At 39.6% G+C, this 19,462-nt stretch overlaps 2 protein-coding genes across 3 annotated transcripts in view; one reads left to right on the forward strand and one right to left on the reverse strand.

Moving 5' to 3' along the window:
• Positions 1-19,462, reverse strand: part of LOC118737667 (furin-like protease 1, isoforms 1/1-X/2) — a 280,884-nt gene that overhangs the window by 32,335 nt on the left and 229,087 nt on the right. Inside the window, exons 3-9 of one of the 2 annotated variants that reach the window (XM_036468349.1) lie at positions 16,789-17,034; positions 16,284-16,412; positions 15,304-16,178; positions 15,019-15,192; positions 9,957-10,075; positions 8,031-9,569; positions 3,506-3,660 (exon numbers count right to left, since the gene is read on the reverse strand). In XM_036468349.1, the coding sequence (XP_036324242.1) occupies positions 3,506-3,660; positions 8,031-9,569; positions 9,957-10,075; positions 15,019-15,192; positions 15,304-16,178; positions 16,284-16,412; positions 16,789-17,034 (3,237 nt within the window). The remainder of the gene's footprint in view (positions 1-3,505; positions 3,661-8,030; positions 9,570-9,956; positions 10,076-15,018; positions 15,193-15,303; positions 16,179-16,283; positions 16,413-16,788; positions 17,035-19,462) is intronic. The other variant, XM_036468357.1, reaches the window with a different exon arrangement.
• LOC118737697 (NADH-ubiquinone oxidoreductase 49 kDa subunit) lies at positions 17,213-18,944 on the forward strand. Its single transcript, XM_036468398.1, has 2 exons — positions 17,213-17,405; positions 17,468-18,944. The coding sequence occupies exons 1-2, from the start codon at positions 17,213-17,215 to the stop codon at positions 18,835-18,837; spliced, it is 1,563 nt and encodes a 520-aa protein (XP_036324291.1). The 3' UTR covers positions 18,838-18,944.

Genomic DNA, 19,462 nt, shown 5'->3' on the forward strand with positions numbered 1-19,462 from the left:
GTTTTGGATTTTTTTCGGAATCTTTTCAGTATTTTAGGAACTATGCGGCACTTTTCGTAATTTTTTCCGGACCATTCCGCATTCCCCATGTTTTTTGCTTTTCGGGATTTTCCGCAAAAATTTTGGATTTTTATTGGGATGCTTCGTATTTTATGTTTTAGACATATTTAGGAGTTTACGAAAATATTTTAGGATTTTTGTGATTTTCAGATCTTTTTTTCACGATACTTCGGGTTTTCTTTTTCAGAGAGTTCGAGATTTTTTTGATATATTTTCGAAATCTTAAGCACTTTGGGACTTTTCAGAATTTTTTTCGGAAATTTTCGTGAACTGAATTTTTTCGGTACCTTTCATGGTACTTCGGAAATAGTGGAAATTTACCGCAATTCATCTGATTTTTTTCTATTCTGGATTTTTTTGGTAATTCTGGAATACTTCGTTTATATTTTTCTACGTTTTTCCTGGCTTGTGGGGTTTTACGTCACTGTGATGTTTTCTCTTTGGGAACTTCTTTACTTTTCTCAATTTTTCGAGATATTTTGCATTATAATTTTCCTTGTGTTTCGGAATTTTTTTAAGATTTTTTTTTGGGATTTTCGAGAACTTTCAGGTTGCCAAATATATTTAAATTTGCCTTTTAGAACTTTCTAACACTAAAAAGTAAAATTGCAATTAAATATCTACATATTCCAAAAAAATTCAATATTTTTCCTTGCTGAAAATAACGAAAGCAAAAATTAACTAACAATTTTTTAGTTTTTCATTATAAAATGCATATCGAGTACGATCTCCGGAAGTACTTTTAACATCACAATAACACAATTTGCTTCGAATATTTTTTGTTGCATACTTCTGGGCTCATTAACGGTTCCTGGAGCAACTGAGTGAACACAACGATGATTGAAGCGCAACGTGCTAACGGCCTCATGCATGAAAATTGAGCTTAACTCCGGCTCGGTTCTCAATACTTTTTACACATGAGGCCCATTCATTGCCTTGAGTTATTTTACATTTATTACATTTTCTTATTTTGTATCTTCAAAATAGTAGAACAAGGACATTCCTAATATTTATAAGCATAAGCCTTGAAATTTTGTGCATCGGTGTATATTAGTGTCGTTGTGCTATATTACGGTGCCCAATTGGTGGTCTGCTGGTGAAGTCAGTGCGGAACCGATATTATTGTTGAACAACCAGTGACATTGTCAGCCTGCGGACACACATGCATACATCCTTGAACACACAAGAAAAGCCTGGCAACGACACAGCCAAACAAGCTGAAAGGGTAAATTCGTGTACAGTCCATTTAGCAGTGTACCTAATTTAAATTTGTTTTATACTTGAAACTCAAATTCAGCAAAAGAAACGCCGGACAAAGCTCCAAAAATACAATAACATATTTACATACTATATAATTTTCAATTCCAACTATTTAAGCTTTTCAGATTTTTCGCTTTTCCGCATCACTTAAGCAACTAATGCAGTTTTTCATTAAACAAAAATTATTACCAAATTTATTAACTTGCAAATCTGTCAGCACGCCAAGCGGTGATTTGAAATTATGCCAGTGAAATGGCATGGAATATGAGCACTGTTCCAAGTAACTCGCAGCAGAAGAGTCAGTCAACAACCAGCGTTCATTGCCAAGCGCATTTATTCAAATTAAGAGCGAAATTTTAAAATTTAAGAAATCCACTGCAGAAGAGCAGCCGCACATTTGACTTCGCCAAACAGCAAGGCACTCACTCTGCCTTCCCTCCCTACTTCTTCATACCCGATGGAATGCTGAAAACTTGTGGTGTCTCGAAATTATGTATGTTTGCAAACACCTCCTGCATGTTTCTGCAGATATTTGCACCTACCAACCAGCTGTCGGCAAAGTCATGTAGGCCGATATCGAGAGGCCGGCCGCATTAAAATTCTGTGTAGCCGAACATGCAAGGTTTGGCCTTTGCCATGTAAATTTTTTCTTACTGCCGTTTTTACCAATGAGTTGCTTTCTGCATAACAACAACAACAGCTGGGCAATGCGGGAAATCGCAAGGCTAGGCTAGGCATGTGGCCGACCGACAACAGCAGTAGGAGGTATGTTTGTATGTATGTATGTATAAATGTAACAAAACTTGTTCGCACGCACGCTAGGTAGCAAGCAGCGTGTGCGTGTTTTCCATAACTGTGCAACGGTTGTTTTCTGGTGTCGCTCATGCTGAAGGAAGTAAGAAACTGTGCTCTTATGAATTACATTGCGAGGAAGGAAGGAAGGAAAGAAGAGAGGAAGTTGGCAGCAGGGCGCATCTTTTAAAGTCGTTTGAATTCCTACTAATTTAAAGCACAATTTAAAGTCAGTTTCAATAAATTAAAGTAACCGGTACATAAAGACCGCACATGGATCCACATGGATCAAAATACTCGGTGCAATGTAGGATAATAATAAGGGTATCATATAAAAGAAAAAATTCTTTAGAATTATAACAGAATAAATTTTTTGATGCATAGCGACAAGAGTGTATGGAAAATGTCCTTGCAAATTTTGTTCTTAAATGTCCTTGAAAATTTCCAATATTTTTTTTTTTGAAAAAAGATTGTTTGAGGATTAATACACGCACGACCTCATCTTCGAATTTCATCCTATAAACTGTATTAACTTAAAAAGATAAAATTTATTAAAAGCGCATTTTCAATACCTATTCGTCCTTGTAAAACCAAAAACTTGATTGCTTTTAAATTCTACAGCATATTCTCTCTAATTTGGTACCCATGTTGTTTTTCTAAATTGCACTGATTTTTTAAAATAATTTTTTGAATAAATCATATCTTTAAAATTGCAAAGTTCTTTGAAAAAAATCCTGACTTCAGAGTGAAAAATTAAAAACGCCCATTGTTTTGTGACTATATCGATTCTTTCGTGTGTCTTGAAATTTTTTGTTTTTGTCGCACGGTGAAATATCCACGAAATTTCAAAGTTTACCGTTGTTTAAAAATATTTTATTTTTTTTAAATTGCAAAAATTTGGCCAAACTTTGACTTAAAATCTGATAAATTTGAAATTTTATTGAAACTTCCACATTTAAATTCATAATCTCGCCGCGTTATACATATATAACTGGTCAAAGTAAAAATTCTGTTGAATTTTTGCGATTTAAAAAAATATATTTTTTTTTAACATTTTGAAATTTTTGTCTATGTCTTTATTTTGTACACTTTTGTATGTATGCATATATATTTTACGTTGACATATTAAAAAATATCTCATATTTGTGGGCCTCTTAAAATATTTTTAATATTTTCAGCCATCGCTTCGATAATCGCGGAATAAACAACTTTAAATATTTAACAGCAATTTCGACAAATGCCCGCGGATATTTAAATATTTTAGCATGCTCGCAAGATATTTATGTATTTATGTATGCAATAAATCAGTATTTGCATTGCATACACAACTACACAACTAATCAACCTCAATAGATTGTTATTGTTATTTGTAATAATTATTATAGACATTTACCTGCTGCATATTTCGCCATTGTAAATTAGCATCGTATTCGATGTCATTGTGCCCCATATCGTTGCCAAATAGACCATCGCTAATGTGAATGTCGTCTTCCGGCTGGGCGGGCGTTTCAGTGCCATAGAAAATCAAGTCCCATTGTGTGATTTGCGCTACAAAGGGAACAATAATAATAATGTGGAAAATATGTAAATACAAAGCGATAATATTACAAAACAATGGCGGATATTTAAAAGAAAAAGTTAAAGGCAAATGCTCAACTAAATTGGTAAGTGCTAAGGTAAAAATAAAAAGTACGATATGCATGTTTGTTAGGGTGGTCCACAAATACACAGGAAAATAAGATGTTTGTAATTTTCTTGCTGCCACCCACAAGAAATATAACAAATAGAAAATAAATCGGTTATCTTATATTTAACAGTGCCGCCGACGCTTTGAAGTTTTCCATATACATTGTATGTGGAAAATAGAGGTTGTCTTAAAATTTTGTTAAAAATTAATATTTTTTGATCTAATAAAAATATTTCCCTTCATAAATCTTCCAAAAATTGAGTTATGATGCGAATTTAACTCGTAGTGTGATTGCAAATACATAAAATAACTATTTTTTGTATAAAAGAGATGGGCCATTTGGGCGTTTTGACTGGTGGGATATTTTACTCCAGGATGTGACCAACTGTGAATTATAAATATGTCATCGGAACGATGGTTTTGTGTCATAAAATATGAACTATACCTTTTTGTTTTCAATAAAAATTAGGTTTATATAACACCGTGCAGCAGTAAATTTTACACGCAAAAAATTTTATATATTCGCGAAACCATGGGCCGCATATAGTAAAACTGCGTTTTTAGTTTTTCTCTCTAACGTTGAAGAACTTTGAAATTTTTGAAATATCATTACTTCAAAAAATTATTCCAAAATTTCAGTGCAATGTAGAAAAACAGTATGGCTATCAAATTAAAAAGAAAATTCTGTAGAATTAAGGCCGATTGAATTTTTTGCTGCATAAGAAAGATTCGGTATGGAAAGAGTTATCTTCACATTTTATCATTGAATGTACTTGAAATTTTACAATAATTGTTTTCGAAAAAATTATATGTTAAGGACTAATCGACACATCCTCGAATTTCGTTCATCTAACTTTATTCGCTTAAAATATAAAACTCATTAAAAGGACATTTTTAATACCTATTCGTCCTTGTGAACCAAACAATTTTAATTTTCTCTTTCACTTGGTGCCAATATTACTTTTCTACGTTGAAATGATTTTTTAAAATAATTTTTTCGAATTAATATCTTTAAAAGAAGACCTAAAGTCAGAGAGAAAAACTAAAAACGCAATTTTACTATATTTGGCCCACAGTTTCGGGAGTATATTGATTGCTTCATGTGTTTCGAAATCTTTTTGTTTTTATCGCACGGTGTAATCTTTAAATTTATGTCGATTTCCTCTTTTACATGGAATGACCCAGATGAGATTATCGGTTATGAAAAAGTAGTTAATAAAATGCTAAAGTTAAGTGCGCATCATAATTGTATTGTTTGAAGACTTCTGAAGGGAAATATTTTTATCTGGCAAAAAAATAGTTATTTTTAACGACTTTATATCAATTATACTTAAAAATGTATTTCGCCATATGAAATATATGGAAAACTCCAAAGTCTAGCCGATTACCAAAAAAAAAAAAACAGGTCTTCTTATATTCGATGTTCTTCAGTTCTAGGGGTGCTTTGAAAAAAAAAAATATTTTGGACCAGCCTAATGTATTTACAAATGTATAAAAGTACGAATATTTATGTATACATAAATGAATATGAAAGGATTGCACAAAAACATATATTTCGAGGAGAAAAATAAAGAGAGAGATATAAAATTGATAAAAAAAATTTAGAGAGAAGTGAACTTTATTCTTACAACTGAAACTTCTTTAAATCGGCATTTGTGCAACATAAACAGTTGTTGTTCTAGATAAAAAAACAAAAGTTGTATGCATGTAGTAGTTAGCTACTTTACAAATTGCAAGTCTAGTTAGTAACAACTATTTGCTCTTAATGCTTGCCAATCTCTTGAGCAGCTTTAGAATTTATCATGCAATGGAAAATGAACAAAAATAGAAATACATAAATAATGAAAGAAAAACAGAAATTGGAAAATAGAAATATTTGCAAATTTACTCTATTCTTAACTACAGTTTATCTAAGGAACAATAACAGGCAATACTGAAATTGATATGCAGCAGAGGTGGGCTGAATGCAACGACGGCATGCCTACCAGGCTATAGCTGCCAGAGAAACTAACTGTAGCCAACGGGTAATACATTTTTTAAATGTATGTATGTGAGTTCCAAAATTTATGATTAAACATAAATTAAGAGCGGCAATAGCAATGGCTCTATTTGGACGGGTAGATACTTTAATGTGGTGTAACTTATGTACTGTACATATGTACATATAAGAGCAACAACTAAATACAATTGCAGAATAATTTCCCAAAAAAAATCAGGTAAGCATAAGTTTTTTTTCGGGTTTCTTTACACCCAACGAACTGCATATAAACTGGAAAAAGCAAAAAAAAAAAAATTATGAAATCACAAACTGAAAAATCCAACAGAAGCAGCTGCTTCTTCTATCTACATATATTCAATGCCAATATCGGCGAGTAGTTTGATTGATTGCGTTTGAACGCATGCTGCGCGGGCGCAAAATTGGCCGGCCGGCTTGTCTGACGGGGAAGATCCAGCTACCAGCCATCACTACGTTTAAGAATGGACGCAGCTAGAGTGGAGCAAAAAAAAAAAAAATAAACGTATAGATCTCCGTTACAACGCAACGCTTTGATTGATAGCCAAGCACACATGCTCGGACGTGGTGGTGTCAGTCACCAGTGCCAGTGTGGATATGGCTACTGATTGCTCGGATTGCTATGATTTTGCCGGTGTTTTTTTTTTTTTTTTTGCTGGCCAAGCGCGCGTATTTCATTTGCATACCTATTGCGGGTGAGTGTGTGAGGCAGCGGAAATGCCTGGCAGTGCGCTTAAATCACTGCAGTTGGGGATTTCCAAAGTGAGAAGTGACTTTTATGGCACTTTAATTGAGCTCAATTCACATCCTGAGAGAGAGCAAGAGAGAGAGAGAGGGAAGCGAGAAAATATGCGTTGAAGCATAAATCAAATATTAAATGATGCAGTGATTTTTGAATTAGGCCAAACAGTTGGTTCCATCCATTAAGGATTAGTGGATAGGAGGAATGCCAGCCAAAGAATAAAAAAAGGAAGACCAGCTTTAGGATAGTTTGGACTATGCTACTTAAGAAAAGGTTAGCTAAGGTACAGTTTAGCTGGGAATGTTTAGGCTAGACGGTAGTCAAGGAGGTAGGCGATCTTACGAGGAATCAACAATATACCCCAGTTACCCTGAAACCAGTTTAAAAACAAAGAGATGTTTCTACATAGATCTCGAATCACTTGAGGTCAGAGTTCCCATCGCAGAGATAGTTGCGGCGAATGTTTGTCACACCTTAAGAATTCTACACTAATCAAACCATTGAGAGAAGAGAGCGAAAAGTCCATGAGACATCCGGTTTCGACCGAAAGTGGTTTAAACTGATCGAAATTAAACTTTTTAAAAGGGAAATATATACATATATTTTTTTTTACTACAGATTCGGATCCTGTGAACAAAAATACATAACTTTTGTCGGAAACCTTTTTAGTAATGGACTTCCGCTTAAAGTAATGCACATCCGGACCTATATCAATATATTTTGAATATATTTTCAGTTGAGATAGGGCGTTTTTGGACAAAATTCTAAAGTAGGGCGTTCATGAGCCATTTTCGGAGATGTGACGTTTTCGAACCGACGGCCGAAATAGGTCAATCTTCAACTCAACCGCCAATATCAGGTTTTTGGGGCCTCAACAATAAAAATACGACTTTAAAAACAATAAAAGCCCTCGGAGAAAACAGTAAAGCGGCTGAGTTGTTAACAGTCGGCGGCAAGGAGCTGGTAGGGCGTAAGCATTAGCTCTTAGGTGTAACAATGAATAAATTTCCGAAGACTGGAATCTCAGTGCGCTCCAATCCTTGGCCCTCATGCGTATTAAGTTCAATCGACGCTACTGTTCGAGAGGTTTGAGTCTTCGTCAACCAACTAATTGGACTTTATTGAAATCATCTAACAGTTTTCACGTAATTATAATACAACAAATACAACGTGTGATGGTGGTGGGAGAATGGTAGCAATTATCGCAGGACTCTGTACAGTCGAGCATTTACGATACTATTGACTTCATTGCCGTCGTTTATAATAATAGTAATACTTGGCAAAATGAATTGAAAAGTGAGTGCATCGAATAAAAACGATTATCTTATCTTAAAAATAAAACACTTTGAATTTCGAAAAAAATAAAAAATAAAATACACATTACTCAGCATTGCACTACAAAATATGAGAATCGCAAAAGAAAAACTCGCAGTAAAACAAAAAAGGTTATGCATTCCGTAAAATCATGCCTATACCGTTGCTTGCGCTGCCCTTACGATTGGGCAACACGCCGAGCACACCGCCAATCGGACGCTGTGTGCCGCCGCTCAAACCCGCTGCCGCGAGCAGCAGTTGTTGTTTCTTGATAATCTTCTGATCGGGCACAAAGCTGGGCGAAGACTTCTTGGCATTCTCACGCGACGGTTTCGAACCACTTCCGCTCGCTCCATTAGCGTTGCCATTTTCCCCGCTACTGCCACTCATCGCACCCAACATCGGCCTGAAGGTTTCCGCTTCGTAGTCCAGCGGTGAAATGCCGGCTGCAGCGGCAGCCAATTTTCGCTTCTCAGCCGCTACAGCTGCTGCTGCTGCCGCTGCGGCGGCAGTGGTATCCTTCTCTTTGGGCCCCTGATATGGCTGAAATTCCGGAAAGATTGCCTGTATTTTCTCGTAATGTTCAAAGAGTTTCGGTATGCGCGTGTCGGCGAAGGATGCGACTGTAAGCTTTTCATGTGTTTGCATAGGCAGCAGCGACTCTTTGATTTGTTTGGTCGCCTTGACGGGCAACTTCGAGTAGCTGGTCATTTGCGTGGCGACGGTTTTCGAAGCGGTCGAGATCGCGCCTGCAGACGCACTCGCGGAGTCAGCTTTGAGCGCAGTTTTACTGTTGCTATTCGCTTTGATGTTTTGGTTGTTGTGGTTTTTTGTATTCACGCTTGTACTGGTCGTGGTTGTTGTTGTTATTTCGCCAATAACTTTGCGGCTCAGCTTTTCATCGTAGCCCTGTAAACGCTCGCCTGACTGCGCTTTACTGCGTCCTCCTCCCTGTTTTGAGGACTTTTCGCCATTCGACTTGCTATTTCCGTTCCCGCCGCCGCCGCCGCCGCCGCCGCCGCCGCCCTGTTGCTGTTGTTGTGATATGCGGTAGAATTTATTCTTCGTATTTGTTGCAGTAGTCTGTTCCTTCTTGTTGGCTGACGATTTGCTGCCGCCACCGCCGCCATTTCCGCCTCCTTTGCCGTTACCCTTCTCACCAGACTTCCCCTTTCCTTTGCCGCCCTTGCCAGCCTTCCCGCTCTGCGAACCCAATATGACGCCATAGGTCGCTGAGATTTGTTGATAACTGGGCGGCTGTGTCTGCTGTTGTTGTAGTTTGTAGAGTTGTTGTTGTTGTTGTTGCTGTTGCTTTTTACTACTTCCGTTAGCGACATTCAACAATGGATTATTTGCGCCATTCACGGCCGTGTAAACGGATTTGTTGAACGGCGTTGGCAATTTAATGGGAATTTTCACGCCCGCTCCCGGCATGGCGTTGATGGCGCCCACAACACTGGTCGCCGAATTGCTGAAGCTGCCGCCGCCGCCGCCGCCGCCGCCACCAACATTATTGGATGAAATGCGCGGATATTGTGGCGAGTAGATCTGATGGAGGTTCGTTGTGGTGCTCGCCGCATTCGAATTGGGCGTTGTGTTTTCGGCGGAATAGGCGCGCGGTGTGGACACTGGGTCATTGGGGTCGATAGGCTGTGTGGTACCGTAAAATATTAGCGACCACTCGCGGAGTAAGGCGTGACCTTTTATGGTTTCCGGGTTGCCGGGTGGTTGGTTGGAACAATTGGGTTCAATTGTCGTTTGTGAGTAGTGTTAGTGATTGACAATTACACGGTTGCATGATTACAGTTATATATATATGTATGCGTTTTAAATTTGAGGTTATGTTAAAGAAAATAGTTTTCAGTTAGATTTTTGTTTTGTTTGGTTTGATTTGTTACAGAATTTAATTGTATAAATTTATATTGCCAAATTGTCAATAAGGCGCAGCATGTAAGTATATAAGTTTAGAAAAAGAAGTGGTTAAATACATTCAGAAAATTTCAGAGTTTATTTGAAGCAGTTAAAATTGGCGAGATTTTAGTAAAATTTGTATAAGAAAAAAAATTTCATTCGCCTTCCTCACTTACCCATATAACGACCTTCGTTGTGAATTTCCAACTGCCAATCGCCATGCGGTGACTCTCCCCAAGTATGGACGGACATGAAGGGCCACTGGTTAAAACCAGAACGTGATACATCGTGAATACTGAAAAATAAAGGAAGTAAGAGTTATTTTCGTTAGAAAACCACATAACTCATGAGCTATAAAAGAGTTAAATGGCGAGAAATTAAATAAAATATCTTTCTCTCAGCTTTGAGTTGGGGTTAGTTTATAGTTGAATACTAAGTTTTCGAATGACTGTGAATGAAGTTGTTGTTGTCGTTGAAAGATTATAACAATTTCACTTGATTTTTTTTTTTGAAATGCTGCTGGAGTGACCAAATATAAATCTGGGTCGATGCAGTTATGCCGACTCAACTGCCGTGGGAACGATTGGGGACACAGGATTGTGAATGATCTGCTGGAAGGTGGGATAGCCTTCAACTGGAATATTTTAAAAGTATCAAAACAATACGTAAAGTATCTAGAAAACAACTAAGGTGAAGTGAGTTGAAAGTGATGAACCTTAGTAGAGGATATAGTAAAGAAAAAAAAAATTTGTACCATCTTTCCGCAGGTTCCATTAGAATCCTCCCTCACTACAAAATACGATTCCTCATGAATTAAGAAAATGCATTTTTATATTATTTTTAGCAAGAAAAATCGACTTAATTTAAAAATTTATTTGAGGAAAAATAAAGCCAAAGTTTGGGGAAAAAAAATGACAGTAATTTTAGTTTTTGATTTTTTAGAAATTTTTCAAGTACCGAAACTTAAGTTAAGTTCCCGAAACTTAAGAATTTCTATGACTTTTCGGGACAGTTTGAGTTTTTTATGTAATTTTTCTGTATTGTTTTGGGACTTTTTTGTTTTTTTTTTCGCGAAATAACGGATTTTTTATTTTAATCTCGGGATTTATCTTCATTTGTTAAAACCTTAAGAATTTTTTTGCACTTTCTGGATTTTGCAATATTCTTTTTATAACTTTTCTGAATTTTTAAAATTTTGTATCTTTCCGGGATTTATATGGATTCATCGCGAACTTTAAGATTTTTTGGAACTATCTGACATTTTCGGGACTTTTTGGATTTTTCGGGACCTCTCAGTATTTTAAGAAATTGGTGTTCTACTTTTCGGAAACTCCAAGAAATTTTGAGAACATTTTGCGGTTTTTGGGACTCCTCCGAACTTTTTCGAAAATTTTCTAGATATTTCCGGGACTCTTCTGTTTCGGTATTTTTTTTAAAACTTGTCGGGATTTTTCTTTATTTTACAAAAATTGTTGGATTTTTTTTTTAGATTTTTCGGTATTTCTTTGAAAACTTTTGGAAATTTTCTGTGGGTTTTTTGAAGACATTTTAGATCTTTTCGGAGCTTTGATATATTTATGCAGAACTTAGAGGTTTTTTTGGAACTATTTGAGATTTTCCGGAATATTTTCGGATTTTTTTTTTTTTAATTATTGGGACTTATCGAGATTTTTCGGATTTTATTTGATATTTTGTTTGGGTTTTTTCGGGAGTCCCTGGAATCTGTTAGGATTTTTGGCATTTTAGTAAATTATTATTTACGATTTTTCGGGATTTCTTTGAAATCTTTTGAAACTTCTCTGGATTTTTCGAAAACATTTTAGACCTTTTCATAACTTTTATGGATTTATCCAGAACTTTAGAGTTTTTGGGACTATTTGCGATTTATCGGAGATTTTTGGGACTTTTCAAGTATTGTTTGCACGTTCTCGGGACTTATCTGGATTTTTTCGGGTTTCTTGGGAATTGATCAGATTTTTCTGCATTTTTCGGAAACTAATGGAATTTTTCGTGACCCTCTTCCTTTATTTTTTCCTCTTTTCAGGAAGCTTTGGGTTTTGAAACTTTTCTGAGTTTCCCAGATTCTTTTTTAAACATTCTTAAAATTGTTGGACAACTTTTTAAATATTTTCGGGGCTTTTCTGGATCCTTTCTTTTGAAATGACTTGAAATTTTCGGGTATTTTTTAATTATTTTTAGGACATCTCTATTCCAATTGTTTCTGGAATTTTCGGGAACTCTTTGATTTTTTCGGGGCACCGATTGGTATCGACTGAAAACGCTTGCATCACGGGACGCTGATCAACGAATTGATCCGCTGTGCTTTTGAGCGCCGTGGGGTTCGGTTCCGCCGTCTTCAGCATGTATCCACGTAAAACACCGACAGGCGCTCGTTTGACCGACAGACGCTCGTTTGACCCAACACACAGAGTATAAAAAGCTCGTTTACCAACATAATTTAGCCGAGATTTGTTCTCGCAAGTGCAGCTTGGATGCCACTGCCGATAGGTAAAATCCAGCTTCTCCACATCTCGCCCGAACCACTTTCGTTTTTAGAAGAGTTCTGCTTGGCCTATACATTTGTATCTCATGAACCCGTTGAGATATCAAAATGCTAAGGACTATAATTGTAAAACACCCGTTTTTTTTTAGTTTCTTTTATAGAGACAGCACTTTCAAGACTACACTTTGTGGAAAGTTTCGTTTTATTTTCAATAGGAAAATCGATTTTCACCCGGGATTTTTTCGATAAAACAAAATCTCATAGAAAAAATAATCATTAAAAATACTGTGAAATTAAAGGGAATTTTTGTGAATAAATCAAAACTGCTGTCTGCTCGAAAAATACAATACAAAAGCGCAATTAAAAGATAATCGCCATATAAATTGCAAATAAGAGAAAAAATTTTTGAGAATAAAATCTTTAGGGGAAAAATCAAATTAAACGTATAAAAACGTTCACAGTTTAAAATTAGTATTATGTCTACCAGAGGCCATCAGCAACAACAGATACAGCAACAAAAACAGCAGCAGCAGCAGCAGCAAAGCTACCGCCACCCAAGCACCGACACAACAGCCAGTCGAAGTGGACACAGCGGTGCTGCTGGGAGGCCTCCGGCGAATACAGCACCCTCTGGCACAATCACCACCACCATGACGACGTCGGCGGCGACAAGGGCGCCGCCGCCAGTGACCGAACAAATTGCTAATCTGCTCAATTTGGCGCAAAATTTGCTGTACAGCGTGCGAGAGCAACAACAATTGACACAACAGCAAAGACAGCGACAACGTCATTACCGCCCACAGGCGACGACCACACCATACCAACGCCCGACGGGCAGTGCTAACTTTGCCCCTGAAAATCGGAGTGCAAATAGAAATTCCAATACGAATGACAGTGGTGCCAGCAGTACTAGTGGAAATGGCGGCGCCGGCGGCAGTCGAGTAATTACGATTAGCAGCACGAACACCGCTGACGGACTACAATCGGATGAGACACAATTTTGCAACTGTTTCGAGTGTTTGGCGCATAAATTACGCAGAGGAATTATCAGTATAGCAGCAACAGCGTCGTCCTCCTCCTCCTCCTCCTCCTCGAATGGAGTTGCCGGCAATGAGGTAGCAACAACTGCCGCGAATTATATGCAACGACAGTACATTGGCAACCATAACAACAGTAGCGGAGTTCACCAACACCGCGAAGACAGACGCAAGCATCGGCATCGCCATCACCATCGCCATCACAGAAGCAGCAGCAGCAACAATGCTGACAGTGATAGTATACATTTTCAATGTTCAATTTGTTTGGATTCCTATAGGTTTCGTCGGCCGACGGCCACTCAGTGCGGACATATATTTTGTAGGCATTGTATAATGAAGTGTGTCAGCTGCCAGGGCAAGTGTCCCATGTGCAATTGCAAATTGAATTCCAGCAATGTATTCCGCGTGTACTTTTGAGCAGATCTTTTGTTGTTGCGAGCAAGTGAATTTGGATTGTTGGTCGAAAGGACTTGTAATGAAATTTTGTATTTTCGAAATTTCTCGTTTATATTTTTTTTTTCTACAAATCTACTGATGTATGTACATTCTTATATCCATAAATGCGTATTTTCTAATACGTATGGCTGCTATTTTTTGGCGTAATAGATTTTCTTTTGTATGCATTTTTTTGATAGTTTTGTTACCTTTGTGCCATTATTAGATTGTATTTTGTGTTGTTAGATGTATGTATGTACTTTGTTTTGCTATTTTTTTTTTAAATATACACAGCTTGCACTTGCATTGCAACTAAGGCTTTGTAGATTTACTAGGATTCTTACAATTTTTCTTTAAAATTTGTTTGTTTTCGTTACGTATTGTGAAACGATTTTCCGCCATCCCTTGTACTGTTAGGACAGGGCACAGTGCTGAATTGTCGCTGGCATGTCGTTAGTAGTGTGCCATTACAGTAGCCGTCTCATCAGCTACCTGCCCAGACTCGACCCTAATATTTCCAATGACTGTCCGGCTTGTGGAGACTCCCCACACGACTCCAAACACCTCCTCACATGCCAGCTCAAACCAATCAACTCACCCTTTGGTCCGACCCCGTCGAAACTGGAAAGTTCAGGGCGACTACTCTGTATTGCGATTCGAAACTCAATGCGATTCGAAAGCCGACACGGACAAATACACATTCATAGTGCCAAGTATTCGAATCCCAATGATTTGCTTTTCGAACCGCAATACAGAGTAGAGCCCAGGTGGTGAAGTACTTGCTTTATTAAGCATTACCAATTGGTGTCAAATGGAACAAAAACAGACGACTGGGCATTTCCAAGAATTAGGCCTTCGGTGCTCGGTTAGTAGCTCATTTGATGGGCTAGATGGCTCGAGTTTCAAGTCTTTCCGATTGGGCTTCTGGCATAAAATAAAAACTCAAACTTCACTCGACTTGGAATGCTTTATTGAAAAAGCCCCGTTTGAAAGTATTTATTTTGAAGCGCTTTTATATTTACTGGCCGAAAGGAGAACCCCACACCAGGTCTTTTACTCAAAGCTAAGTAAAGTGCTGAAAGCCTAATAAGCGACGGACGACTGAAGAGTCGCTTATGGAGTTCTGCTCTGAGTTCTTCTAAGTTAAGCAAAGCAACATCAGACGTGAACTATTCTTCTAAGTCTCAAGCTGCCTAGCCTCTCTTCCCCGCATGCTATGAAATCGGAAATTACAAAGAATTAGCTAAGAAATTTTCGACTTACCGTGGTGTGAGTAAAGTAACTTTGGTGCCTGCCGGTGACTTCAGATTAAGTTGAATGTCACCGCGACGTTGTGATGTGAGTGTGATTTTTGCCTGAACGTGTTCCAGATAATTGACGGATGAGCAGTGTTTTACGGTTAACTGTAATGTGATATAACTTCTGGGCGGAATAACTCTGTAATGTGTAAAGTTATTAAATGTTAAAAATCATATGAAGCCACCGATTAATGTCTTTAAGTCTCCTAAATATTTCCATCCTTCATTCACTTGCCATTCCAATACTTACTTATCCACATGCGGCGCATTGATCTCGCAACGCTGTTGTTCCGGCACCGTTTTCCAGTTACGCGCCGCTTTCACCATAGCCGCCGCATCCATCAGCCCATAGCCGAATGAGTGACTAATACGCCGACCGACACCATTCTTCGACCATGTCGGATCGCGTAAATTTGCCGGTTTCGCTGTACGCACCACAATGTGTTGCAAATCGCGCCACGTCAAATTCGTATTCGATTCGAGCACCAACGCCGCTATGCCGGCTGCCAGTGGCGCCGACGCCGAGGTACCCGTATGCGATACCGTGCACGAGTGATGCAAGTCTGTCGTCACCACCTGCTTCTCACTCTGTCCGCCACTACTGTAAGTGGTCGCCAATGTGGAACTGCATTTCTCCGAATACCAGGGTACGTGACCCTCTTCGGTGGCACTAGATATTGACAGTGTCCAAATGGAGTTCGTATACCCGTCACAGTTGCAATTGTCGAATTCACGACCACCATTGCCTGAAGCCCAAATAAAAATGCTACCCTTGCCCTGCCGTCCTTTCGTCACGCCTTCGATGAAGGCGCGTTGCGCCAACTCACCCGGCCCATCGACCGTTTTCCCATCGTCGTCGGGTCCCCAAGACGCACTGTAGATGTCTATGTGTTGCGGATTGAGCGATAGGGAACGCGCTTCGACGGCGTCCGTTACATCGCCATCCAACATTCGGACACCGCCAACACTGGCGCCAAATGCAATACCAACCGCACAGATTGAGTTATTGGCGGTGGCGGCCACTTCACCAGCGCAACGCGTACCATGACGATTCGAATCGGTCATGTCGTAGTGAGGCATTGGATCGTTGTCGTGGCTGTTGACGTCGTAAGACGCCTCGGGATCCTAAGCGGGTAAGGGAATTTTGGAGTTATAGGTTAAATAATAAAGTGTATTAATGAATGTGGAAATTAATCCCTACTTGGTTTTGTGCGAATTTAAGGGACTTACATAGTTGTGCTCGATATCGGGATGATCCGATTCCAGACCATCGTCGAGTATTGTCACCACAATACCCCTGCCGGTGATGCCCGCCTGCCATGCAGGTACCACATTCATATCCAAGCCGCCACCGCGATTCTGGTTACGAATTAAAATTAAAAAAGTGTGACGAGTAATTGTATAGTACATATCGATGGCTAGTGGAAGATCGACCTACCTCGGCAGCCAGTTCGAAAACGCCCTATTTCAGAAAAATTTTCAACCATCAGGGCATTCTCGAACCGAATTCTGAGATAGGGCATTCTTCGACCAATGCCTGAGATAGGGTGTTCTTCAATCAAATTATGAAGTAGGGCATTTTTGAAAAGTTTTCTAAGAGAGGGTGTTTTCAAACTGGCTGCCAAGATAGGTCGATCTTCCACTCAGGTGAGGATATGCAAATACATAGTGAGTGATATATGTATGTAAAAATATAGCATAAGTCTGTTCGCACTCTCTCGCTTGGCGTACTTACCAGATACCACATTTGCGCCCATTTCGGGTCGTTTAAAGGAACTATATCCACCTGTGAAAGCGCGCGCGACGATGTTCTCGACGGCCGCATTCGTATATAGTCACGTTTCCGACGCGATTTGGCCCGCTGCTGCTTGGCCCAGTGCACTCGATTGTCAACGTCAAGTCGCGTCTGATGCGGCACCGAGGGCATCAGCGAGCGCTTGGAGACTGTGTGATGCGCAAAATGATAGTGATCATCGAAGATCTGGAAATATTTAAAGGAAAAAAGAAGATTGTTAGTAATAGAAGCACTGTAGTGTTTTGGGCATGGATATTTTTTTAATAAAAAAAAATGGAAAAACTTGGCAATCAAATATCCAAAACACATTGGCGGCGAAGAGAAACGAAAATTCAAATTTTTTAGTAGAAAATAAAAAGCGAAAATGCCGAGCGTTTGGTATAATATTTTAGAGAAATTTCGACATTCACTGCGCAACGCAAAACAGCTCTCACGCCTGAAGGACTACTCTAAACTCAAGCTCTCCAGCCGTCTTTTGATACGACCCATCCCTGCAGATGCATTCAAATCCTATCTGGCGAAGATGGCTATCGCCATACTCTTCGGCCAATACAAACGTAAGTTCTTCACAAGAGCAAAATGCAATCACTAAGCGTATAACCTACCCTTACCTACCCAGAACCACGACGTCTAACTTGCACCGTGAAAGCAGAAAAACAAGCCAACGAACAAGCCACACAATCACCCAAATACGTGCAGAAGGAATCCAAGCACTGGTATCCTGATCCCGAATTCATGAAGCAATTTGAAGGTTGCATCATAGACGATAAAGCGCCACGTTTCGACCATTGGACAGGCCGAGTTCCCATACCAGTAGATCGCGCATTTCGCACAAAGTTTATCAACTTTGGCCCCGCGCATCCAGCTGCGCATGGTGTCTTGCGCATGGTGCTGCAGCTGGACAATGAGACTGTTCTATCGGCCGATCCACACATCGGACTACTGCACCGCGGCACAGAGAAGCTACTCGAATATAAAACGTACATACAAGGTCTGCCCTATTTCGATCGCCTGGACTATGTCTCCTGCATGTCCAACGAACTGTGCTATTGCTTGGCCATCGAGAAGCTGTTGGGTTTGCAGGTGCCGCGGCGCGCAAAGTACATACGCACGATGTTTTCGGAAATTATGCGGCTCACCAATCACACGGTCGCCTGCTCCACAGCTGTGCTGGATTGCGGCGCCATTACACCACTTTTCTGGATGTTCGAAGAACGCGAGAAGCTATACGAGTTCTGTGAGCGCGCCTCAGGTGCACGCATGCACGCCGCTTACATACGACCGGGCGGCGTTGCCTTCGATTTACCGCTTGGCTTCTGTGATGATCTATTCGACTTTATTTGTCGCTTCAAACACCGCATCGATGAGTTCGAAGATGTCATTACTGATAACCGTATTTGGCGCACGCGCAACATCGGCATCGGACGCATTACGGCGCATGACGCTTTGAATTATGGCTGCTCGGGTGCAGTGTTGCGTGCCACTGGTGTAAAGTGGGATCTACGCAAGACGCAGCCATATGATGCGTACTCAGAGGTTGAATTTGATGTGCCTGTGGGCAGTAACGGCGACTGCTATGATCGTTACTTGTGTCGCATACGCGAGATGCGCGAGGCCTGTGTTATCATCAATCAGTGCTTGAATCAGATGCCAGCGGGCGAGATAAAGGTGGACGACTACAAGGTGTGTCCGCCGCGCAGACGCGTTATGAAGCGAGGCATGGAGGAGCTGATACACCACTTCAAGTATTATACGCAGGGGTTTGCAGTGCCACCTGGCGAGACTTATACAGCCATCGAATCGCCAAAGGGTGAGTTCGGTGTTTATCTGGTGTCGGATGGGTCGTCGAGGCCGTATCGCTGCAAGATTCGAGCAGCAAGCTATCCACATTTGGCGCTAATGAATAAGCTGACTTTCAAGCACTTATTGGCCGATGCGGTGGCCATTATTGGTTCATTGGATATAGTATTTGGCGAAATCGATCGTTAAGAAGAGATGGAAGAAAGCTGAGCAACTTGTCAGGTGCTGAGAATTGAAGGTAAAAGAATTGAATTAAAAAAAAAAAAAAACGCAGAAGAATCATTGAATAAAATAGAGAGCGTTTTGCAAATCTTTCTTGGTTATTAGATGAAATATTTAATACTGAAACTTTTTCAAATGGGTGCCCCATACGTCAATGCAAACATCTTTTTGGATGGACTTTTCATGAAATCATCCCACGGTAAATCAAAGCTAGTCTGTCTCTGAGAGATAGGACGTATTTGAGAGGTTTCTTTAAACTGGTGATAAGCACCGCTTCTCCTGCGCTCACCGATGTCCAGAGAGCTTTTACTCGGCACATGCCATTAAGAGTTGTATGCTCAGCTTTAAGCCACTTTTTACACGTTTACAGCATAGAAGCTCTCTTTGTCATTACTGCTTTAAACCGGTCACGACCAAAAAGAGGCTTTACTCTGTTTGTGTAGATCAGTGGTGCTCAGAGAGAGCTTTTACTGTCTGCAAGCCCTTATAAAATCTACAGAGGCCGCGGGCGCTGTTTTGAACATCACTGGCGATAGAAAGTTTTTTAAAAGCAATGACCAGAGAGAGCTTTTATTTACTCTACGCTTCCATA

The sequence above is a fragment of the Rhagoletis pomonella genome, unplaced genomic scaffold (assembly GCF_013731165.1).
Source record: "Rhagoletis pomonella isolate Grant_MI unplaced genomic scaffold, Rhpom_1.0 Rhpom_scaffold_00001, whole genome shotgun sequence".
Lineage (NCBI taxonomy): Eukaryota > Metazoa > Arthropoda > Insecta > Diptera > Tephritidae > Rhagoletis > Rhagoletis pomonella.

Bases quoted from the DNA above. Each gene is read 5' to 3' on its own strand.
- LOC118737697 (XM_036468398.1), top strand. From the start codon at position 17,213: ATGCCGAGCGTTTGGTATAATATTTTAGAGAAATTTCGACATTCACTG. The intron at 17,406-17,467 runs GTAAGTTCTTCA...TTACCTACCCAG, and splicing joins ACTCTTCGGCCAATACAAAC to AACCACGACGTCTAACTTGC.